Genomic DNA, 25,873 nt, shown 5'->3' with positions numbered 1-25,873 from the left:
ATTTGCAAGAATTAACAGATGGTGTGCTTTAGTTTGCAAAAATAACTTGATTAAAATCAAAATATATTGATATACATTGTTTACCTTCATATTCTTCAGTAGTCTGCATAATTTTCTGATAACATTCAAACTGTGCTGTCATGATTTTATTATTAGTTACACCTAGTATAGTTTGATGGTCTGTATGGTTCTTAGTTTCCATTTCATTGGACCAATTCCCTTTTTTTTCATCTGGAACTGCTATAACAAAAGCCTGGACAGATAATGAGAAAAACTAGATTGTCACAGTTGCCAAAATAATTGCAAACATTGTACAGAGCATGAATTGGATTGGATGAATTAATGCAAATCATTTCAAAGTATGTAAAAAGGTGCAGATGAAGTAATTGGGCAGAAGAGCGTTAAATTGATACTATCTGAAAATAAATTCCTCTGAATGTGTCTTCAAAGGTACAATCTCTCTCTCTCTCTCTCTCTCTCTCTCTCTCTCTCTCTCTCTCTCTCTCTCTCTCTCAACAACAACAAAAAAATCTCTACGTATAACTGTCCAAAATGTGTTGAGTTTCAGGCACCTCAACCTAATTTTATAAATGACTCAAATCAGCCATGTTAGCATTAAAGGAGGCTTCGAAAGGATTGGGAGATTGGAGCCCGCTTTCACTGTGCTTCAAAAGCCTCTTTCTCCAAACTGTGTGATTTTTGACAAGGCAGCTTCTGAAGGATCATGAGAATAGAGGCTGCTTGGAGAGTGACATGAAGTGGTCTCAGTAAGAAGGCCACACTTCACATAGTCTAGGCATGCCTGTCAGCAACTGGAGAAAAATGGTGAAGAGAGGTACCTTGTAGGCAGTGAGTTAGAATAGAATAGAGCTGGAAGGGACCTTGAAGGTCTTCTAGTCCAAACCCCTGCTCAAGCAGGAGGACCTATAACATCCCAGACAAGTGACTGTCTAGCCTCTTCTTAAAAATATCCAGTGATGGAGCATCCGTGATTTCTGGGGGCAACCTGTTCCACTGGTTAATTGTCCTCACTGTCAGGAAGTTTCTCCTTAATTCCAGGTTGCTTCTCTCTTTGATCAGTTTCCAACTGTTGTTTCTTGTCCTGCCCTCTGGTGCTTTGGTGAATAATTTGACCCCCCTCTTCTTGGTGGCACCCCCTCAAATACTGGAATACTGCTATCATGTCTCCTCTATTTCTTCTTTTCTTTAGACTAACCAAACCCATGTCCTGCAGCTGTTCTTTGTATGTTTTAGTTTCTAGGCCTTTGATCATCTTAGTTGCTCTTCTCTGAGTTTTTCCCAAACTCTCAATATCTTTTCTATGATATGGTGACCAAAATTGGCTGCAGTATTCCAGGTGTGGTCTTACTAGAGTTTTATAAAGCGGTACTAATATCTCACGTGATCTTGATTCTATGCCTCTGTTTATTCAACCCAGGATTGTATTAGTTTTTTTGGCTGCTGGTGCACACTGCTGGCTCATAGTCAAGTGATCATCCACTAGGACTCCAAGGTCCCTCTCACAGTTATTGTTTTTAAGCCAGGTCTCACCCAATCTGTACTTGTACCTTTGATTTTTCCTGCCTAAACGTAAAACTTTGCTTTTCTCCACATTGAAACTCATTTTGTTGGATAGGGCCCATTGTCAAGTTTGTCAATGTCTTTTTGGATCCTGAGTTTGTCTTCTGGGGTGTTGGCTACTTCTGTCAGTTTGGTGTCATCTGCAAATTTGATGAGTTCCCCTTCAATTCCCTCATCTAAGTCATTGATGAAGATATTGAAAAGTACTGGGCTTAGGATGGAACCTTGTGGTACCCCACTGCTTACTTCTCTCCATATGGATATAGTGCCATTGAGGACAGCTACAGATCCATCTGGTGGTGATGTTGTCTATTTTACCTTTTTCTAGCTTACCAAGGGGTAGGTTGTGGTCTACTTTATCAAATGCCTTACTGAAATCTAAGTATATTATGTTCACAGTATTTTGCTGGTCTATTAATTTAGTCACTTTGTCGAAGAATAAAATAAGATTGGTTTGGCATGATTTGTTTTTAACAAATCTGTGCTGGCTACTGGTTATAACTTTGTTTGCTTCTAGTTGTTCGCAGATCTGTTTTTTTATTTTATTTTCTAGGGTCTTCCCAGGTATTCATGTTAAACTGATTGGTCTGTAGTTTCCTGGGTCCGTTTTTCCCCCTTTCTTGAAGATGGGAACCACATCAGCCCTTTTCCAATCCTCAGGTACTTCCCCGGTGCTCCAAGATTTTTGAAAGATGTGGTGCAATGGTTCTAAGATAACATCTGCCAGCTCCTTCAGAACACTGGGATGTAATCTGTTGGGTCCTGGTGATTTATATTCATTGAGGTCAAATAGGTGTTCTCTTACCATTTTCTTGTTTATTTTAATTTTTGTTTCTAATTTGTCTTTTGCAGTGTTTTTTTTGGGGGGAGGGGGGTATGTTGGGCTATGGTTTCTTTTTGTGTGAAGACTGATGTAAAATATGAGTTAAGCAGTTTTTCTGGACTGAGGCAGCTTTTCTTGTGCTAGTGGGCCAGGTAGATGGTGAGTTTTCCATGGATTGTATAAAGCCTGTGCTGGGTCCCAAGGCATTTTGCAGTCCTTACCCGTAACTTTGTCCACTTATTGATCCACGGTACTGCTTAATGACCACATTCAGGACTGCTGAAATCTTGATTGTTGAGTGAAATAGTCATGTGACATCTTGCTCAATGACCGCTTCACTCAGCAACCAATATTCCAGTCCCAATTGTGGATTTTAAGTTGACAGCTACAGAGCCTCTATGATTGATATGTACACTCTTTTGCAGTGTATTTAATAATTGCAACCTTTTAAAATAAAGTAACAACAATTTATGTTCTTTTCACCTCTGTGTTCCACTTGATCTGTAAATCATCCTACTGACATCTGCTGTTTTAAGATCCCCTCTGCACCACTATTCTGATGTTATTATTTTGCCATTCAATGTGGTTTTTTGCTACCCCTTCAAAAGTCTTACAAGGTTCAGAAAGGAGGTTATGATACCTTTTGACAAACTATAACACTCCAATTCTTGTCTTGGATGACATCCTGACTGGAGAAGTGTCCCAATGAACAATGAATATCTTGACTTTGACTATCTGTGGCAGAGGAATGTAGACATTATTTTGCATTTTGCAAATTTAGCATAAATCTTATTATTTGTTAATATAACTTTAGTAAAAGTATTATTTCATACTATTTATATGTGTCTGCTTATCTCCAACTAAGATTCCCAACTGAGGAGCAGTTAGAAGGAAAAACTGTCCTTATTTTCTGCAAAGATTTTCTATTGCATTTGTTTCCATCTTTCCTTCTTCCAAACAAACTGCTATTCATTGTAAGAAAAGACTCAGGGAGTTTAAATGCCACAGATTGCCTACCACATGTGCCATATGATTGTGATTTACAATCTTCCTTGCTGGCATCTGAAAAGCAAAGTCAATGGGAAACTGGCAAAGTCAGAAGTCATAGTTACTGAGGTCCTCACTTAATGATCCACATGATTCTTGTTTAACAATGGTAACTGGAAGTGCTATTGCCAAATGGTATGGTCACATGTCATTCTTTATAATCACATTGCTTAATGATGGAAATTCCGCACTCAATTGCCATTATTAAGTGAGGACTACGTGTACTGGTAGAGTTCATAAATCATAAGCCATTGTATGATTTATCTGGTTTTCGTTTAGCATGAATTGTCAAAACAGCCATTGTGGTTTGTAACCCATAATTAATGGCACAGTATGTCATGGAAACTAAGTCAATTGTGGATTATTTAATAAAACATGGTTAAAATGTGGAATAACATGATGCCTGTATTATGGGGCTGTTGGAATGCAAGATAAGCAAATGGAAACATGCATGTTATCATCATCTTCATCACAACATAATGTTGTGTGTCAAATGTTATGTAATATAGCTGGAACCTTTAAAGGATAACATGATTGCATATGTGCTCTCAAGAACGACTCTAAGAATCGTTAATGTTTGTTAATATTACAGACATTGCTGATCTATAACATGACTCATTAAATTAGAATTCTACAGTCATGCTAAGCTAGAACCCTTAAAATTCTCATCCAGAAGTCTTTGAGTGTTATCCCATCTGGAAGCCACTAGATCAGTGGTTCTCAACCTTTCTAATGCCGCGACCCCATAATATAGTTCCCCATGTTGTGGTGATCCCCAACCACTTATGCATCACCGGGTGCCAGGGGCGTGGCCAAAGAAAAGGGGGAAAAAATGGCGGACAGCCTTGTTTGGCGACCGTGAAATGGTTGTTCGACCCCAAATGGGGTCCCAACCCACAGGTTGAGAACCACTGCACTAGATTGAGAAAGGCTGATACCAAGTAGATCTCCAAAATTGACTTCTTTCAAGCAGAAGCCTTCCTCAAGAAACCAAAACTAAGACAATCCACACAAAGAACATGTGCTATACAACATAATTTATGTTGTGTTTCATATTCTGATCAAAAGTCTGGGTGCCATGGTGGCACAATGCAGTACTGCAGGCTAATGCATGGCTCACTGCCAGGAGTTTGATCCTGACTGGCTCAAGGTTGACTCAGCCTTCCATCATTCCGAGGCCAGTAAAATGAGGAGCAAGATTGTTGGGGGGCAATATGCTGACTCTGTAAACTGCTTAGAGAGTGCTGTAAAGCACTGTGAAGCGGTATACTATAATAATAATAATAATAATAATAATAATAGTAATAGTAATAATAATAATAATTTTTTTTCAATCACTGTGTATCTGCGATGGGTAGACACCTTTTCTTCCAGTAGTTCTGCAGCTGCAGACCCTGGTTGCTCAGCCAACAGTCCTGAGTCCTGTAACCCATTTTTCACCAGATATCCAGGAACTCCAATATCTAGCGCGGACCTTGTTAACCCAGGCCACATCCGAGCCAGTATGGCATTCTGAAATTTACGTCTCACCATAATTTTTATGGTAGAGACACTCTTTGTCTGACTCCTCAGATGAGACTGTCCAGTATGGTTGAACCTCTGGCATAGCTCTCATCTTCCTCAGAGTACACAAGCTCCACAACCACGTCAAGGTAGTGCCTCACTGGGGGTGTAGGACACCAACCAAACTGGCCTACAAGAAAGACCAAATGAAGAACAGAATAGAGGCATGGGAAGACAAAGCACTACATGGCCAATACATTAAAAAAATAGCTGGGAAAGCAGATAATAATAAAACCTGGCAATGGCTAAGAGCAGGAAAATTGAAGAAAGAGACCGAGGGACTAATTCTGGCTGCACAAGACCAAGCCTTAAGGACAAATGCATATAAAGTCAAAATTGAGAAGACAGCAACAGACAGTAAGTGCCGCCTATGCAAAGAAGCTGAAGAAACAGTGGACCACTTGGTAAGCTGTTGCAAGAAGATTGCACAGACTGACTACAAGCAGCGGCATGACGAAGTAGCAACAATGGTGCATTGGAAGATCTGCAAAAAATATCATTTGCCTGTAAGCAAAAACTGGTGGGATCATAAAATAGAGAAAGTCATAGAAAATGATAAAATTAAACTGCTCTGGGACATCAGAATTCAAACAGACAAGCACCTGCAACATAACACCCCAGACTTAACAATTGTCGATAAGAAAGACAAAAAAGTCTGGATAGTGGACGTGGCAGTGCCTGGAGATAGCAGAATAGAAGAGAAAGAACTGGAGAAGATAACAAAATACAAAGACCTACAAATAGAAATAGAAAGACTGTGGCAAAAGCAAGCAAGGGTAGTACCAATAGTCATAGGCTCCTTGGGTGCAATCCCAAAACAACTGGAGCACCACTTGAACACCATTGGCATTGACAAATTCGCTATTAGTCAATTGCAAAAGGCGGCCTTACTAGGAACTGCTTCCATCCTGCAACGATATCTGTAATACCATCAAACATCCACATCTGCCTATCCCAGGTCCTGGGTAAGGACTCGATAGGTAGACAAAATGCCAAATCCAGTCTGAACATCTGGCTGACTGTGCGATGATCCATAATAATAATAATAAAGTTGGAAGGGACCTTGGAGGTCATCAAGTCCAACCCCCTGCTCAGGCAGGAACCCTACACCATTTCAGACAAATGGCTGTCCAGTCTCTTCTTAAAAGCTTCCAGTGTTGGAGCATTTACTGCTTCTGGAGGCAGGCTGTTCCATTGGTTAATTGTTCTAACTGTTAGGAAGTTCTGTTGCTACCTTGGATCTCTCCAGTTATCTCCTGCTTTAGGTTTATAGCTAAGGCGGTTAACCAAAGGATCCATTATATTGAACAAATTGGTGTATCCTATATAAAGGTAATGTATACACCTAAATGTTGATACTTTGTATTTTACACATACATATTTTATTACTGTATTTTTTTGCATCTATTTTACCCTGGAATATTTTATTTTTGTTTTATATTTGATATCATAATAACAATGGCAACAGCACTTAGACTTACATACCGTTTCACAGTGCTTTACAGCCCTCTCTAAGTGGTTTACAGAGTCAGCATATTGCCTCCAATAATCTGGATGCTCATTTTACCAACCTTGGAAAGATGGAAGGCTGAGTCAACCCCGAACCAGTCAGAATTGAATTAGAATCAAACTCCTGCATACTAACCATTGCACCCCTACTAATCAATGAATAAACTATCTATTCAGCTACTTAGCTAACAACAAGCAAGATTTAAGAGCAATTTCCATTCATGTATACACACTATTATATAAACATCTGCAGATGTGCATGTAGAGGAAACAGACTCACCAATGTCATAGCTAAGAGAAGCAGCAGCTGTACAGTCCAACTGGTTTCCATCACTAAATGTAGCTTTACAATTTAGCAAAAAACTGTAGCTGAAAAAAACAAAACAAAATATAAACATCTTAAAACTTTATGGTTATGATCTTAAACTCATTCACCGGGGAAATACCCCACAGCACGTAAACTGGCTTAACCCTCAGTAGATATATATAACATTATGGTATGACTCAGCTTTCAGCAGGAGGGCTGAAGTTTGCACTTAACTTTTCCACTTCAGCCAGTGAAACTTAAAAGCATCCAACCTTGGCCCAGTTGTATCCTGAGTGTTTATTAAACAGAATTAAAATAACAGTAGCAAACTGCAGAAGACACATCATTTTGTCTTAACCCTCAGGGAAAATAAATCAACTGAAAAAGACTGGCCAATTTGTCTGTGTTGTTTCCTTTTGTTTGGGAAGCTTGGGAAAAAATGGAAATAAGAAAGATGGGTCAATAAAGGGGAGGCCTCAATGCTCCTCTAATATGGCCTCTAAAATTATAATGTCAGAATATTCCAATATGGCAACTCAGTTCTAGTTTCAATCATCATTTCTTACACTCACTCCCACTACTGTTGGCTATGGGAATTTGCAGGAATTTGTATCCACAAAGTCATCATATTAAACTTACTTCAGTTACCACAACAAATTAAAAAGATGAAGTCACACACAGAAAGGGTGAAAAAAAAAAGACAGAAGAGAACAATTTTTGAAACTGCTACATAATGTATCCCCTAGGAGTGTTTCTTATTGTTTCCTTTATTCATGATAAACAATATGAAATAAGAAAGCGGTTCAGGGAAATTCTATCAATAGATGCCCAACTCCCTTTAAATTTTTCTTAAAGCCTAGGAAACAAGGATAATCCAACCTACTATAACAACTTTATTCATGTTTTGTTAGCTAGTATTTTGTTCTGCTTCCAACTATCTACCCTATAGATAACTCTATATTCATTAATATAATACTTCAAAAACAATTAAGGCAATAATTAAATATAATTAACAATGAACAAAGAAAAAATAGTGACTCAATTCTATCAGTTAAATGATAGTGGCAATAATCTCCCTTTAATTGGATAACAAGTTGTTATTCTCCACCACATTCATTCTTCTACTTTTAATAAATTGCAACAGCTCCCAACCTTTTCTATACCTACACCCCTAGATATATTCTGATATATTCTCGCACCCCTTAAAAAAGTTCTAAATAGCGACAATGAATTATGCATATACACTATAATTTTGAAAACCCAAGTTTTCGCACCCCCTGAAATATCATCTCGCAAACCCAATTGGGAACACCTGGCCTACAGTATTTCTTCTCATTCACGTCTCCCTTGTTTGTCTTTACAGTCTATATAACACATCTTCATAAAATCACTTTTACCCCTCCTACTTTCCTATTTATTCTTTCCCAGTATTCTACAGTATTACCATTTCCCAGATTCAACCACTTATAACTAATATGACGATCTCCAGAAACGTTGATTTTCCCCATTCATTTGAACAGAATTCTCTCCTCTGCTACTATGGCTTTGATGTTTTCTGTCTATGATCTAAAGTAAAATGACTTCATTTGACTCAGCACATTATACATTTTATCTTTTATGGTTAAAATTTTAAATGAATATGAGATTTCCATGAAGGTTTCTTTTGTCTTGCTTATATCAGGTACTGGAAAAACTAAATGTATTTTTGTATTAAACAGATTTTACATAGATGGCTGTGTACCAAAGAAACTTGGGGTGGCAAAGATAAAAATAAAAACGAATTATAACAACAGTGATGATAGAGCTGTTTTCCTGTGTTCATTTATTTGTATCCTAGAACTATATGACTGATCCTTGAAAGAATACCAGTCAGGATACAACCCTTAGTAAGATTCACTTCTTTCATTTGATCACTCAAAATAGGAATAATACCAACAACAATATTGTGCTTTTTATTAGCATAAAACTTATATTTTTATATGCCACATTGGTAACTGGTAATACAAAAATACCCCTGTAGAAAGCTAAATACTTACATCTATGTGTCTATGTTTAGACACACGTAACATTTTCTCATGTATTCCATTAATCTTCAGATTTTTTTTTCTCCAACAGTCATGACCTGGATGATATTTATGTCAATAAACAAACAGATGACTCCCTGGATACTCTTTCTGACAATTTTTTTCCCCAAATAGACAAGTTAATTCATACCAGACTAGAGATGAAGTAATTTTTGTATGGTTTGGTAAACATCCTATGCATGTTTACTTTATCTTCCCAATAATGGTACGACAATAATAATTTTATAGTCTAATGTCCTTAACCACCTATCACAAAAGTCTGACCTTTTAATAAAATGGATTTATATGACTCTAAAACCAATTATACGCCTATTATAGAATCATGACAAGAAACCTGAGTTATGTTTATTGGAAAAATGTTATTGTAAAATACTTGGATATTTTTTTTATTGGGTTCAATCAAAATTGGGTTCAATTTTTTCAAAGCTAGCAAATTGCTATGGCTATTCAAAGCATTAGAAAACATTTCATTATCTCAGTTCCATTCCATTTAAATATACTTTGAAACTTATACATGTTCAGTAGAGTTTTCTTTTACTTCTTGATCTGAGTTGGGAGTTCTCAGAAATCCTGGCAGCTCAAAACAATAAAACCAATAAATAAAACAATCATAGTAAAAACAGAGAAACAATCAAACAAAACCCTTGTACCCTAATCATCCTCAAGATGCCCACCACAAGCTCAGCTGCTCTCCTTTCATGATATCTACGTATACAATCCAGCGCTATTCACAATCCTTTGAGATTTCTCCATTTCTCTGAAGAACCTGCTGTGCTTTTGTTGGCTGACTATCTGAAAATACAATCTTAAATATTGGCTAAATGCAAATAGTAGCAGAACTCCAGAAAAAAACCCCCCTTTCTCTTCAGTTCTGACTCTATAAATCAACTGAAAGGATGTTATGAACAAAAGAAAAAAAATGGGATATAATAGTAGACTGCCCTGCTACCAATTGGTGATAATGCAGATATCACCTATGGAAATATCTCACATCTGTAATACAATTTAGGTGGAGGTGTGCAAAGGCTCTCTTGTCAACTGCTCTTCAAGTTACACATCACTCCTGACTGGAGAGGAGGAAGTATTCAGGAGAACTAAGGGGAATAGAAAGGGCATCAAGGAGTAATAGTTTTAGTCAATAAGCCCATATAAAATCATTATTTTGCAAGTGGCACTAGTTCCAGTAGGTTTCTGGCTGTAATTCAACCTGCTGGTTACTACCTTCATGGCACAGACTTGTAGAACTGCCTATTTCTGATTGTTTCTGTCTGTCTCAGACCCAATGGGATGGGCATGCTTGGAGTATCTCCTATTAAATATGTTATCTAGCAGGATTCAGTCGTGTGCCTTCTATGTCATAGTGTCTGCCCTTTGCAACAGCGTACTGCCTGAGATTTGTTTTGTTTTTTGGTTACTAACTGACATCATTTACTAGTATGCTAAATACATCCTGTGGCAGCGATTCCTATAGTGGGATTTTGTTCAGTGTGATAATATATTGAAGTTAAAGCTGCCTCCAGCTCAGTGGTGGGATTCAAAGATGTGAACAACCAGTTCTCTGTGTGGATGCTGCTTAATAATAATAATAATAATAATGATGATGATGATGATGATGATGATGTTGGAAGGGACCTTGGAGGTCATCGAGTTCAACCCCCTGCTCAAGTAGGAAACCCTACACTATTTCAGACAAATAACTATTCAGTCTCTTCTTTAAAATTTCCAATGTTGGAGCATTCACCGCTTCTGGAGGCAGATTGTTCCATTGGTTAATTGTTCTAATTGTCAGGAAGTTTCTCCTTAGTTCTAGGTTGCTTCTCTCCTTGATTAGTTTCCATCCATTGCTTCTTGTCCTGCCTTCAGGCACCTTGGAAAATAGCTTCATTCCCTCTTCTTTGTGGCAGCCCCTGACATATTGGAACACTGTTATCATGTCCCCCCTCGTCTTTCTCTTCGTTAAACTAGACATACCTAATTCCAGCAACCATTCCTTATATGTTTTAGCCTCCAGTCCCCTAATCATCTTTGTTGCTCTTCTCTGTACTCTTTTTAGAGTCTCAGCATTTTTTTTGGTGGTGACAAAAACTGGATGCAGTATTCCAAGTGTGGCCTTACCAAGGCACTGTAAAGTGGTATTATTACTTCACGTGATCTTGATTCTATCCCTCTGTTAATGCAGCTGAGCACTGTGTTGGCTTTTTTGGTAGCTGCTTCCGGAAGTCCATTCTGGGTCTGGGCAACAAATAATTAGCTACAGGTTCTGCCGAAGTGGTGCAAACCGGCTGAATCCCACCACTGCTTCAGGTGATGAGAATACTTCCAAAATACTAGGGCATGAGGAAATGCAATAAAAGTAGGGAAGCACTGTAGAAACAGTATTACAAGTAGACAATGATGAAATAGCTGGCAAAGGCAGAGATGATGGACAGCACAATAGACTAATTCTCTCCTCTCTGATTGGCCATCAAAGGATGAACAACATATGCTTTTGATACTAAGTACAGTTTGTTATGTCCAAACTAAGGCATAACAGCAGACTGTGGTTAGCTGGAAATTAGTAATAGCACCCTCCTATTAACATTTATCATGTGAATGAATTATACAATTTGAATTTGCAATTTGATGAGTCAATAGATTTCAAATTTGTGATTCAAAGTCTTTAAACCTACAGTTTGTATAATAAAATCAAAGATTCAAGTTAAAAGGGGCGTTGTCTTACCTGAACGCCTTTTCTCAGCATGGAGATATAGAATCCACCAATGGGTTAACTCTGTCTTCCTGCCCATTAGACCGGGTCAGCCAACTTGTCACGCCCATCCTGGGGTAGCCACTCCCCATTCTTGACGAAGGCGAAGCAGCTGACTACAAATTGACGTGATGGCTCCCGGTTCCCTAATATGATCTTAATGATTTTAAGGGTGGGAGTGGATTCTACGTCTCCATGTTGAGAAAAGGCCCTTCTCCAGCACTGGAGACGTAGAATCCACCAATGGGACATACCAAAACCTCACTCTCCCAATGGGTGGGAAACAGAAGAGGTCGAAGTTGTGTTTGTGGAGAGTACCTGTTGCAGGACCCTCCTTCCGAAGGAGGTGTCCACGGAGGCAAAACGGTCTATCTTATAATGTCGGATGAAAGGGGAGGGCGAAGACCATGTCGCTGCCCTGCAAACCTCCTCAATAGAGGCCTGTGTGGCCCATGCCGCGGAGGTCGCAGCGCTGCGAGTGGAATGCGCTGTGATTCGTCCTGGTGTTGGTAGAGAAAGCGAGTGATATGCTTCCGCTATGCAAAGTCTGATCCACCTGCCTATGGTTGAGGCGGACACCTTCTTCCACTAGAGGCTTGATGAAACAAAACAAAGAGAGCTTCTGATTTGTGTAAGGGTGCCGTTCACCTGATATAATGTCATAGTGCCCTCCGGACATCCAGTGTGTGCCACTGTCGTTCCAGGGCATGAAACGGGTTGGCACAGAAATCCAATAGAATGATTTCTTGGGCCCTATGGAACATGGTGTTAACCTTGGGGATAAAGGTTGGGTCCAATCGGAGGACCAACCAGTCCCGATGGAAGGTGCAGAGGTCCTCCCTGACCGACAGGGCTGTGAGCTCGGAAATGCATCTGGCCGAGGTTATGGCGACCAGAAAGGTTACTTTGAGGGATAGAGCCTTCAGAGTGCAAGACTTGATGGGTTCGAATGGTGCCTTGGTGAGAGCCCGAAGGACCCGTGGTAGTTCCCATGAGGGGTACCTGTGAACCACGGGCGGCTTTGCATGGGATGCGCCCTTAAGGAAGGCACGAATCCTGGGGTGCTGTGTCAAGGGAACTGTGTTGGCACAGGTGATGTTGTCCAGTGCTAGGCCCCTGTCCAGGCCATCGAGCAGATATTCTAGTATGTTTGGAACTGTTAGGCCCAAGACGTCGAGTGTTCGCTTCTCGCACCAGTTGCAGAAATTTCTCCATGTGGAGTCATAAACACGATTAGTTGCCAGCCGGTGGGATGCTTGGATCATGGAGATTACTCTTGGTGGGTACGACTCCCCACTCAAGATTTGGCGTTCAAGTGCCAGGCGGCTAACTGAAGCCATTGGGGTTCTGGGTGTTGTAGATCTCCCTGGCTGAGTGAGACCTGATCTGGAGGTATCCTCCATGGGAGGGACATGGAGAGGTTCACCAGGTCCACGAACCACGGTCTTTGTGGCCACTGTGGGGCTACAAGTATAATCTCCACCCGCTCCTACAATGTCTTGCAGATGGTTGCCGGGATCAGCGGAAGAGGAGGAAACGCGTAAAGTAGTCCCCTTGGCCATGGGCAATGTAGGGTGTCCGTTTCCTCCGCCCCCAGCGATGGGAACCTTAAGAAGAACCTTGGGAGTTTGGCATTCGTCGGGAATGCAAACAAGTCTACGACTGGTCGCCCGAACCTCTGTGTTATTTCCGCAAATAGGTCTGGATGCAGACTCCATTCGGCGTGATCCTTGGTTGACCTGCTTAGGAAGTCCGCTGGCCTGTTTGCCTCCCCCAAGATATGCTTGGCCCTGATGGAGATGAGGTTTTCCTCCGCCCAGTCCCCCAGTGCTTGGGCCTCTATCATGAGAGACATGGATTGGGTGCCCCCCTGCCTGTTCATGTGTGCCTTTGCAGACACGTCTGTGAGGACTAATATGTACTGTCCCGCTACCCTGTTTTGTAGGTGTCAGAGAGCTAGGTGTATGGCCCTTAACTCCAACCAGTTGATGTTGTGTTCCAGGTCCTTCCGGGACCATTGGCCCTGCACCCACATGGACTGCAGGTGTGCCCCCCAGCCAAACAGACTGGTGTCCGTTGTAAGTGTGAGATGGTCGGGTTCCTTGAAGTGTGACCCTCTGGCTAGTGCTGGCGATGACCACCATTTGAGGGATCGTAATGTTTCTGGAGTGACCGTTACCCATCTGTTGGAAGAGTTGAGTTTCTGCCTCTGGAATGGAAGGAGAAACCATTGAAGGTTCCTGGAATGTAGTCTTGCCCAGGGCACTATTGCTATGCATGAAAACATCTTCCCCAGCAGCTGAGAGAGTATGACCAGGGGGACTGTTCGTTCCCTGCATACCCTGAGGACTAGGGAATGTATGCTGTCACAACGTTCCTGTGACAGGTAGACCTGCCCTGAGTGTGTCTATGATTGCGCCGAGGTGTAATAGGCGAGTTGGCTGAGAATCCGTGCTCCTGTAGGACTCTGATTGCCAACGCTAGGTCCGATTGCGTGACCTGTGGGAACGGTGATTGGATGAGAATGTCATCCAGGTAGCACTGGACACGCACTGGTATTGTTCGTAGGTGCGCGGCCAGTACTGCCAGGATCTTGGTGAAGACTCGGGCTGACGAGAGGCCGAACGGCAGTATCCTGTATTGGAAATGGTGTCCCGCGTAGCAGAACCTGAGGAACCGTCGATGACTGTAGGCAATGGGGAAGTGAAAATATGCTTCCGTGAGATCTATGGATGACAGGAAGTCGCCGTGTTGAATGCTGCCCAAGATGGAGTGGAAAGTTTGCATTTTGAACTTTTGATGGGCGATATGATGGTTCAGACCCTTGAGGTCTAGGATTGCCCTCCATCCCCCCAAGGACTTGGGAACCACAAATAGGATGGAGTAAAATCCCCGTCCCTGGTTCTCCATTAGTACCTGCTCTATGGCTTTTATTTCTAGGAGGTGTCGAATGGCCTCTCGCACGAGGTTGCTTTGGTGGGGTTCCTTGGCTGAGGACAAGCGACGAAACGTTCTGGGGGGTTGGATATGAACTCCAGGAACAAACCGAGGTGTATGGTTTGTCAAACCCAGGCGTCTGTAGTGGTGGCTTCCCACTGGTGGGTGAAATTTGCCAGTCTGCCATCTATGGGGAGGGTTGTTAGGGATTCATTTGGACCTTCTGTAGGGGTGGCCTCCTCTCCGAAAGGGCCACTTGCTCTGGGTTTGGTGTCTGAGTCTGGGTCTGATTGGTGGTCTTGTCTAGGAGTGAAAGGAGTGTAAGGCTGGAATGGCTGAGAGGACTGAGAGAAGCTCAAACCTGTTCCCGACCGAAAGGACTGCCGTCGGGCATATGGGGTTGAACACCTGTCGGCCCGCCTGCTAGTGTGGGCCATTACCTTCTGCTTGTCCTTATTTTCGGTTAGGTAAGGGTTCAGCGCTTCTCCAAATAGTTGCCCACTCTGGTAGGGGGCCACGGCTAGGCGCCACTTGGCCTTTGGGTCAGTTTGCCAGTGTCTGAGCCATAGCATCCTGAGTGCTGAGATGTTGGATGCTATCACTCTGGATGAGAACTTGGCTGCATGCAGTGTGGCATCAGATATGTACTCTGTTGCTGCAGCAAGCTTGCTCAGGTCCTGTTGTGTTTGTACCTTCTCCTGGGGAAGTCTGGCTTGAAGTTGATGGATCCAGAGTAGGGAGGTTCTTGCAAAGAATGATGCGCAGGTGGCAGCTTTAACCGGCCATGCCATGGCCTGGTGGGTCCTGCGGAACATAAGCTCCCATCTCTTGTCATTGGACTTCAATACCTCTGCCATGTCTCCCGACACCATGGTCGGGGAGAAGAAGAATCCAAAAGGTTTGTCTACCTTTGGTACCTCAAGGTCCTCTGACTGTTCTGGTGTTGTGCTGAACAACTTCTTGTCTGTTTCCCCGGGTGTGGGGAAAGTGCCTGGAGATGCCCATTGTTTCTTAATGGTACTCCGGAAACGTGTCGGATAGGGAACATGATGTTGGGCTACCACGGGTTCCAAGAACAATGGATCTGAGCCAGGCTGTGGTTCTGGTTGAGGGGTATAGTCCAGCCCAATGTTTGCCGTTGAACTGGCTCTGCGTAGCAGAGGTAGGAAAAAGGTAGGGTTGAATACTCCTCCGAATGGAGGAGGGTCTGGGGGAGGGTCCTCCTCCTCTCACCATGACATGTCGTGTTGGTCGTCCTCCATGGGGGAGGATTCCCTGCTGTGGAAGGACCGTGATGGAGAGGAGGAGCCTTGAAATGCAGCTTCCCCTGGTTGGGACTTGGATGGGGCCCTGTCCATCACAGATTCGATTCTCAGTCCATGGTTAGATCTAGCCGCCATCATCCTATGGAACGTCTGCTCAATTAGAGTTTGTAGACAGTCCTCATAGGGGTTGGTCTTGGGTTCTGCCCCCGAGTCCTGCCGCTGTGGGTGTGAACATGGCCTCAGGTGTGGGTTCTGTAGCCCGTAGTGTAGGTGGGCCCATTTCAGGCGCCTGGGGGGACCCCCTCCGGGAACCATACTCCGTGAGTGGAAGGTCCCAAGGGGAGATCAAAGGATGTTTCCTCAATTTGTTCCACTTTTGCCTTGGCTTGCTTTTTGCCTTGGAGAATTCCCTCTCCAGGGCCTGGTGTCTTCTGCTGGCCTGTTTCTCAGCCAACTTGGAAAGTTTTCTTCCAGAAAGGGACTTAGCCTTTGCTTTGATCCTGCCTGCCACCTCCTGTTTGGAGGATTTTTGTCTTTTGCGGCTGGTGGGAGGGGAGATGATGCTCAAGGGTTGAGACATGGGCTTCTCCATCCTGAGTGAGGTATCTCAGTGACCCAAGAAGGACCTGAGAGGGAGCTCTGGCAGGGGATCAGTTGGCGAAGTGGCAAGCAGGTGTAGCAGGGAGTGGTCATCCTGCTCTCCTGACCATCTGACCGACAAAGGGACCACTGCTTTCCCATCCCCTTGGGGTCCGGTCCTTCTTGCGTCCACCTGGTTGTAGTGGGTGGTTCTGAGATAATGAGGGGGCACGGTCAGGGTAACAGCACACCAGGTTTCGGCCTCAAGCCTTTCCTCTTTTTTTAAATTATTATTTTAGTTTATTTATTTATTTATTTATTTAATTTGTTTATGTTTGGGGGACCCAGCTGATTACATGTAAAAACAAATCCTGGTGTAGAATCACGTGAACATGGAAGGGGAGGTTGCTGTCTGAGTGCAAGCGCTATTGTGTTTCTCCCCTTCCCTTATCTGGTGAGAAGAGAACCGAAGTGGCCAGGCAAGGCAAGGGAGAAGAAAGGGACAGAATAGGCTGTTCCCTCTTTGCCGTGGAGCCTTAAGCCTCCGCTTCTCTGCGACCCTGTAACTCTCTCGGCAGAAAACAGAGTAAAATGGTGGCCGGGATGCTACTGGGTGTCTGAGAAGGAGAGAGACGGAAGCTGCGCTTTCTGTCTCTTGGCGGGAATGATAGAGGAACGGAGAAGGCGGAAGTGCCTTCTGATGCCTCCACACGTCCCGGCACCCCAAAATGGCGACCTGCACGAGAGATCTAGCATGGCCCTCTGGCGACTGAGTGAGTCGGGACTGCCTTAGCATCTATTTGGCTTTAGACCATGGCTGGTGTGTTCGCCGCAGCCACAGCCGGCACTCAGGAGACTCCCTTGCTTGGAAGCTGAAGACAGAACTGATGGGGAAGATCCCCACCCCCCCTCCGGAGACACAGAGAATTTTGGCTACAGCATTGAGCCGCAGCCGGACTCAGCTGATTCTCCCTGCCTGAGAACAGAAGAAAGGTACAAAAGGGAAAGCCCCCTGCCCCCCTCCGGAGGAGCGAAGAGATTCGGCTGCAGTGTTGATCCTACGCTAATGCTGGGGATTCCCCTTTGGAGACAGACTGTACACGGGTTGCTTAAGGAAATGTTGAGCCTGAGAGCGTCCTCAGGGCTCCGGCTGCAGTTTTATTAGGAATGACTTGCTCTGCTCAGCTGGACCCCAGGTCTGGGGAGGGAACACACCCCCTACTCCAGGCCTTCCACAAGCTGACCCTCCCAGCACTGGGTTCAGCGCTGTTAAGGTAGCTGTGATGGAAATGATAGAATCCACCAATATTTTATCTCTTATTACCTGCCTTAGACCAGGAGCCAATCTATCACATCTGCCTGGGCTGAAGACCGAGTCAAGAATGGGGAGTGGCTACCCCAGGACGGGCATGACAAGTTGGCTGACCCAGTCTAATGGGCAGGAAGGCAGAGTTAACCCATTGATGGATTCTACGTCTCCAGTGCTGGAGAAAGGTTTGTGCATTTGTCATAATATTTGATAAAAATATTGCTCTAGTGTATATATTCAAGCATATAGTGGTATATAGTAAAATTACTGGACATAGTCTTCTTTTCTAAAGAGTTCTTGGTTTCTTCTAGTTGTCCTCACTGAGTGTTTTTTTTTTAATAGATAAGCAAGGTCATCTTAGCTTAAACATGGTTTTTCTTTTTTTTTCCTTAGTCTTAGTTCACATGTAAGAAATGAGCTAACATATATTTCAAATTAGAACCAGAACTTCACAGAAAGAAAATTATCCTGTTACACAGTGCAGCTCTTAACCTGTGAATTTGTATAGCATGTTGTGTTCCATTTAAAAAAGATGGCAAAACCATTTTAGTTGTGCTAACCTTTGCAGTGAACTATTATCAACTCATGGCTGTTTTTTCCTGTTTTAAAAACATGTCCTCAATAGACAGTTAAAATAACTTTCTTTCCTGCATAACCTGGTGCCAAATACTTTTTTCCAACCTATTTAAAACAAAGACTGGTTAAAAAAGAAATGCAGTGTCATGTCTGAGTGGTTTTAAACAGTACAAAAGCACATTTCCAAAATATTCACTTTTCCTAATAGCAACACACGTGCAATTACCAGACAGAATTACTGTGGGAATGAAAAAAAAGTCAATTTGCAAAGAAAGTTACCATCATCAGATCCTCTCATTAAAAGAATTCAGAGGTTTAAAGGAAACTGCCTACTAGGTATAACTAACACATTAATTCCACTGAATAAATATTCTCTGGCTTTGCTGATAAAGAAAGTAGATAGTTTAAACATAGATTCTTTTTCAGAAACACAATTAAAATTTATATGTAAACATCATGGGGAATTTTATACTTTGACATGTTTTATAGCAGTGATCTTACTGTTCTGTTTCTTCTTTTAAAAATATAATTATAAGTTTTGAGCCATGCCGTAAATCTTGCTCTAAAATAGCAAACTATAGAGAACGTGTAACCTGCTCTACCTGGAATTTGTTTGCATGAATTTATTAAACTGTCTGGATCCAGAAAATCCAGCACAAAATAAAAGTGCTGTTTAGTTACTTACATAGCTTTCCTTTGGTGGGGATTAACTGTGATAATTAATCACTGGCTTCAGAATGGTGGGTGCAACTGGGCATACATCCACCCCCTTTTAATATATGCTGCACGCACCCCAAGAAGGAGTGAAGCTTTAATTGCTGCAATGTGCCATTTTGAAGACAGTGGTTTTCATTGTGGATATCATTGACTTGCGTGCAACAAGTTCAGGTCACACATTTCTTAATAATATGACAGATTAACTTACTTGAAAATAAAACCATTACAAAAACAATCATAATGGAGAACACAACTCAGGAGGAAACAAAAATACAAAAGTAGAAAAAGTGATCTATGTTTCTATAGGAACTTGTAACTAAATATACAAATTTTAAAGGTTATTCAATCCATTTTCTAGAGAATTCAACAAACATTTTTGGAAACAACAAAATAGCACGATACTTTATTAAATTATAAAAGTTTAGGGTGCCTAGCCAGCAGAAGCTGAGTTATTATTGTAGTATAGATTTCAAAGCAAGAGGGTCATGCATTCAAGATGGAAATCAATCACTGATCTCAGAGTTTTTATGAAGGTTTACAATGCCTTTCCCATTAAGAGAAGTTAGATTTCTTGCTCAAGAAAAATAATTTTAATACGAAAAACAGTATAAAATCTCAAGCAATTCTAAATCAACTGATATATGCATATACATGCAGATGGGCATTTATGCACAAACACGAACACATGCCAGGATCTGCAAAAGCAAAGAATCTGGTACAACCAAAATAGTATTGTAAAGCAACTGTAAAAATGAAGTGTGAGAGCAAAGTGATAAACGTGATTAGGAATCCAGAAAGAAATTGAGCTAAAATACTGGTGCTCTTATCTTTGGCTAGCATGATTAACAATGTGATTGTCATATAAAAATGATTAAATATTATTATGTTGTATTTATCTTAATTATACTCAAAATACAATCACTGGCTTGTAAGTAATGAAATTAATGCTGTGTCCTGATAAATTACACACATGGATTGGAGTCATTAATAAAAAATAGCAACCCTGCACTAACTCAGACTCTCCATATCTGGGAGAGGGGGCATGGGATAATGCAACTTTTAATCAGCTTTCTCCAAAAGGTCAAATGTGGGCAAGAATGTCTTCATCTTTTGCTCACAAATGCTAGAGTAGCTTCAAGGGCTGGTCTATATATCTGAGGTGAGTTGACCTCCCACGGCTATTTGCCTATCATTTGAAGTCTACTGGCAATGTTGCATTTATCAATGAATTACCATCTGGCAAGCCAGAGGGTGCATTTGCAGAACAATTTCCATCAGGTCTGATCGATGCTGAATTGCATAAAACTTTGCTGCTAGTTTTAAAATGACCAGAGTACCTAGGGCAGTGGTTCTCAACCTGTGGGTCGGGACCCCATTTGGGGTCGAACGACCATTTCACGGGGGTCGCCAAACAAGGCTGTCCGCCATTTTTTCCCCCTTTTCTTTGGCCACGCCCCTGGCACCCCGTGATGTATAAGTGGTTGGGGGTCACCACAACATGGGGGACTGTATTATGGGGTCGCGGCATTAGAAAGGTTGAGAACCACTGACCTAGGGGCTTTTGATGGACTGGTACTCTTCCACCCACTGTTTCTGTTTGGTGATATGATCTTTTATTGTGCAGTTTTAAGTTGTTTATGATTTAAAATATGTGTTGTCAGAGATGTTAGTTTAATTAATCTATTCTAATTCATACTGAGTGGAAACCTATGTACACAGCTATAATATGAAAAGAAATGTTTTTCTTGATTCCTTTGTTATTGCAGTTACAACTGTTTAAACATACAGATAGTCTTTGTTTAGTGACTGTCTAATTTAGCAACCATCTGCAGTTAGGACAGTGATGCAAAAGTAACCTTGGGGACAATCCTCACATTTACAGTATAATCTTTGCAGGTTTGTAGGCAAAGGAAAGTTGAAGTAAGATTGTAGACATAGTTGCTGTTTCACTTTCTGATTGCTTTGCTTAATGACTGAGTTGCCGGTCCAAATTGTGATAATTAAACAAGGACTATCTGCAGGTGTCTTATCTTTCTACCAGGATCGGAAGTCAGAGGTGAAAAATGAATTCTAGCAAAAAAAGTATAATTATGACAAAGATATACAACTTATCCAGACTTATAAATTTTCCTATTTCCATTACCCTTCAAAATGATAACATCAGTAGCCTTAATTCTAATATCCCGCTAGCTTACTATTGCTGAAAAAAAATAAAAATAAAATAAGATCATTTTAAAAAGAGCTAATTAATCAAGGTGACAAACTTACAACTAATTCTAACTTTTAACACTTAGAAGTATTTTTACGTTAAAAATAATATATATATAAATTACTTCTTTACAGATATATTAGCATAATTGAAGTAGAAGCTAATGACAAGACTCTGTTATATTGTGTTAGCTCCCATAACTTACCAGACTGCTATAAAGTTATTGAAGGCACAAGTCTCTATTTTAATTATTTATATTTGAATTTAATTATAAACTAAAATTACCCTCCCTCCACTTTCTTTAAGCTACAAGTGCATAGCTGCCTACTTAATAACAGGATAAATAGAGAAGGCTAGAGTCAAACTATTGATATATAATTGCTTCACACAACCCTCCTTCATTTGGAAGAGAATTTGAATATATCTCCTTCAACCAACAAGGAAAAGAACAATGGGGAAATGAACAGATGTAGGAACTCACAGCAAAAACTTGCGTGCATGCACAGATGAATTTTCCTCACAAGTAAGACTGCCAGTTTCATTTGTTCTTTGAAAAATGGATAAAACAATGTAATGGATTTGGGTCAAGCTCACATACTTAAGGTGTGGCTGTGGGAAAGTCTGAAGCATCTAAGACTTGGCACCTAAAGTCCAATTAGCATTCCCCTTATGTATAAACAGACTACGTCCTCCCATATCCTTTCAAAATTACTCCACCCTGTCATTCTACCTGATTATGCAAAGTAACAATATGGAAGTAAGCTAAAAATGAACAATTGTACATATTCCATTAGAACAGAATGGGAAATCTTTGAAACTTAGGGAGGCATTTGTGAGAGCAACTTAAACTAAAAATAAAAAGCACTGTGCACTAAAAAAATATGGTTAGGAGCAAGCTATTCAAAATAGTGAGTAGCTATGCTATAATCTAAGAATCACTGAGGGGTCCATTTGTTACCTGCTTCCTCCCCCCCCCCAACTCTACACACACTAGAAATTTTATTTTGGGCACAAAGGAGACACACCTAGACGAAACAATACAATAAGATGAAAAGAACTGTGGATATAGCACTTAGAATCTTTTATCTTAGAGAAGATATATTGTCACAGCAATAAACTTTATGTCCATGCACAGCCAATAATATTTATAAATATATTATTTATTATCACAAGGTACAATAATTCTACCAAGTTGGAATCAATTCATCCTTAACTACTGTAATTCTAAGAGCCACTGGTTGGTTGAATTTCAGAATTCATGAGGGCAGATGGTTCCCGGTAAGGATGATTTGATTGGATAAGATCATTTGCTGAAACTGAACAAAATCAATGAAGTGATTTTTGTTGTACCTTTGATTTTTTTAACATCAGTCTCTTGAGTTATAGAGGAAACAAAATAGAAAACCGATGATCAATTAAAATCTTAGTCTCACTGAACAGCAGTGTGGTGAAATTGTTTCACTGTTTTTAACTTTTTAAATATTTAATATAGTTCTAAGCTGGGTTAACAGGAATGTAATGTCAATACTGACCCTTGTTCAGCACGTGTTCAAAGTTATGATGGCACTGAACAAGATCTACGACCAGTCCACAAAGTTGCAACTACTGCAGCATCCCAAGATTCACATGATCATTATTTGATCATTCAGCACATCACATGTATTTACAAAGGTTGCAGCATCCCATGGTCACGTGATAACCATATGCAACCCTCACAGCCAGCTTCTAACAAACAAAGTCAATGGGGAAGCTGGCAAGAGGTTGTAAATGGTGGTCCTGTGATGTTGTCCTTAACAATTGTAGCGAGAACTGATGAACTGACATTGCAATTTGGACATGATCATGCAATATTTCACTTTATGACTCAGTTGCTTAGTGATGGAGTTGCCAATCCCAACTGCAGTCAGTTAAGTGGGGACTACCTGTATTGCAAGAAATATTTAATTGATTGATTGATTGATTATGAACCATCCTGATCAAAAGACTGAAGGCAAAAACAATAGGTACATATTTATGTAAAGGTGATATAAGCAATCAAGCTCACTACTGTAACGTTCTAGAAATATTACTAAGTGCTTACAGCTATTTCATGCTGGGCTTTATAAGTTGCTGCATATATGGGGCTAGATTATAAGCAATAACTAGGTAAATGTTGATAGTAAGAGACATAATAATCATTTAGATGATAAAGTTTGAATTACAAAAGGTGGACCCCATCTTTCCAAAAATATTCATGGTAATTTAAGTTACAGCTAGCTGTTTTGACTTGTACTTGACTTATGTGGCAAATAAGTTCCTCAAAGAGAATCCTATTAAGCTGTCCCATTAGGAAGGGAGATAGTAGTACATTAAAGTGAATTCAAAATAAAGCTCTGCAATATCTAAGGAACTGTGAGATTGTGAGTTAATTAGACAGTCCCTTACTAATATTTCAGTCTCCAAGACTTAAGGTGTCTGGATATAAGCTTTGTATCTGTTTTCAAATCTACACCCATAACACATTTTTTAAGAAGCTCTCTAGTTTGCTTATATTTCGCTGATAGTAAAAGCTCCAATGGAAGACCACATGACTGCATTCTGTCTGATGAGACTTTCTTCCAGTCTGACTTCCAGTCTGTCAAGGATGGTTATGAGTGTCAAAAGTTTAGCTTCGCCACCACTGAAAATCAAACTACATTTTTCCACTTTAGGCAGTTTGGCCTCTCTTCAGAAGTTTGCATGAAGTACCTATCTAGAAATCAGCATTGTTGCTTTCAAAAAATGTTGAATAAACTGACTCCAGCAAAGTAGAGTTGGAATAAAGGTATGCATGTAAGTGAAATTCCTAGATGAACTGGGCCAAATACTTGGCTGCAAAGAATTCGATAGCAGTGGGGCACTCCAAGGCTCTGTGCTTAGCCCAGTACTCTTTAATATCTTCATCAATGATTTAGATGAGGGGATAGATGGGGAACTCATCAGATTTGCAGACAACACCAAGCTGGCAGGTATAGCCAACACTCCAGAAGACAGGCTGAAGATACAAAAGGATCTTGACAGATTTGAATGCTGGACCCTAACTAACAAAATTCAATCGTGCATTTAGGCAAAAAAAAAAAAAAAAACCAACAAATGCACAGGTATAGTATAGGTGGTACCTGGCTCAATAGTAGTAACTGCAAGAGGGATCTTGGAGTCCTAGTAGACAATCACTTAAATAGAGCCAGCAGCATGCTGTGGCTGTCAAAAACACCAAAGCAGTTTTAGGCTGCATTAGCATAGAGATAGAATGAAAATCATTTGAAGTGTTAATACCACTTTATAATGCCTTGATAAGACCACATTTGGAATACTGCATCCAGTTTTGGTCACTACGATATAAAAGTTTAGACTCTAGAAAAAGTACAGAGAAGAATAACAAAGATGATTAGGGGACTGGAGGCTAAAACACATAAAGAACAAACTTCTTAAATAACTTGTTAAATGAAAAGTCTTACAATGGAAGTACTTGTAGTACTTATTAAAAGTAAGCTTTAAGTTTAAAAACATAAAAATATTATCTGTGCATATGCCACATACCCCCACCCAACACAAATGTGTATGAAGGAAGAACAAGGAAAGTTCCTCCTAAGGCGTTGTCATACACACAGCAAAAAAGGAAAAAAGAAAACACCCAAAATATTATTATCAAAGTTTTTATCTGAAGACCAACAATAGTGTTGAAGTAATGTGACTGGGAGGAATATTAAAACTTAAAATGACATCTGGCATAGAATTGGCACTCTAAACCTGTGGTTTCTAGCATCTGTAGGCTATTAAAACAATTGTTAGGGCAGAGGAATACCAAATGCATTGAGCACTGTTGAATCAACATAGTACCGTTCTATAACATTATGCTATAAAGACCATGTAAAGTCAGGGGCTGAAAATCGTGTGTGTGTGTGTGTGTGGAAACAATACTTATTTCTCATTCTGCAGTGCCTTTTCCAGAATTCATGTGGCCCTTAACAGGGACCATTTATTGATCAGTTCATTCCCTCCTTGCACTGATTCCCACTAATTTGCACTCTGATTCAGGTGACCCTGAGGGCACAGATAAACCCCCAACTGCTCTCAGAGAGAGTGCTAACAACCAAATAACTGCAAAGAAATACAATACTTCCATTCCCTTCCCCACCATCATGTCAAAATCTATTCTTCCACCCATCCCACCACCATTCAGTCATGACTGATGAAGCTTCTTGGGTGAGAAGTGAAATATCTTCTTTTACCTCCTCAAGGAAGAAACAGTCCCTTTGCCTTTTGAGAAAGCACCTTTCAGTTAAACAACCATGTTTGGGAAGAACACCAGGTGGTAAGCCTTTCCTACAAAAGTATTGACTTTGGTAGATGCCCCAACATACTACAATGCAATTCTGAGGAGCTGTCTGTCATGAGAATGAAACATCCAATTAATAAAATGTTGCAATAGGCAAAATAAGTGATCCAGAAATTCATTGAAACTATACAGGAATATATGTTTATGCCCCTAGGATAGCGACAGGAAAAGTGAATGGGATTTGCAGAGTCTGAAATGAGGTATTTTTTAACACTGCTACAAAGTCACATTGTAAATATTCCCTGCCACATAAATACACTCATT

The 25,873-nt window shown here is 40.9% G+C and overlaps 1 protein-coding gene across 6 annotated transcripts in view; it reads right to left on the bottom strand.

Annotated features, from left to right (window-relative positions):
* The window catches only part of CALCRL (calcitonin receptor like receptor), a 91,756-nt gene that overhangs the window by 31,462 nt on the left and 34,421 nt on the right, over positions 1-25,873 (bottom strand). For 4 of the 6 annotated variants that reach the window (XM_039347006.1, XM_039347008.1, XM_039347009.1 and 1 more), the window contains exons 2-3: positions 6,804-6,892; positions 85-253 (exon numbers count right to left, since the gene is read on the bottom strand). In XM_039347006.1, the coding sequence (XP_039202940.1) occupies positions 85-253; positions 6,804-6,854 (220 nt within the window). In that variant the 5' untranslated portion in view covers positions 6,855-6,892. Of the gene's footprint in view, positions 1-84; positions 254-3,044; positions 3,140-6,803; positions 6,893-25,873 lie in introns of all 6 variants that reach the window. The other 2 variants (XM_039347010.1, XM_039347011.1) reach the window with 1 other exon arrangement.

Source organism: Crotalus tigris, unplaced genomic scaffold (genome assembly GCF_016545835.1).
Source record: "Crotalus tigris isolate CLP2741 ecotype Arizona unplaced genomic scaffold, ASM1654583v1 scf7180000018044.196413, whole genome shotgun sequence".
Classification (NCBI taxonomy): Eukaryota; Metazoa; Chordata; class Lepidosauria; order Squamata; family Viperidae; genus Crotalus; species Crotalus tigris.
Note: the sequence above shows the minus strand (reverse complement) of the source record. Positions and strands in the feature narration are given on the sequence as shown.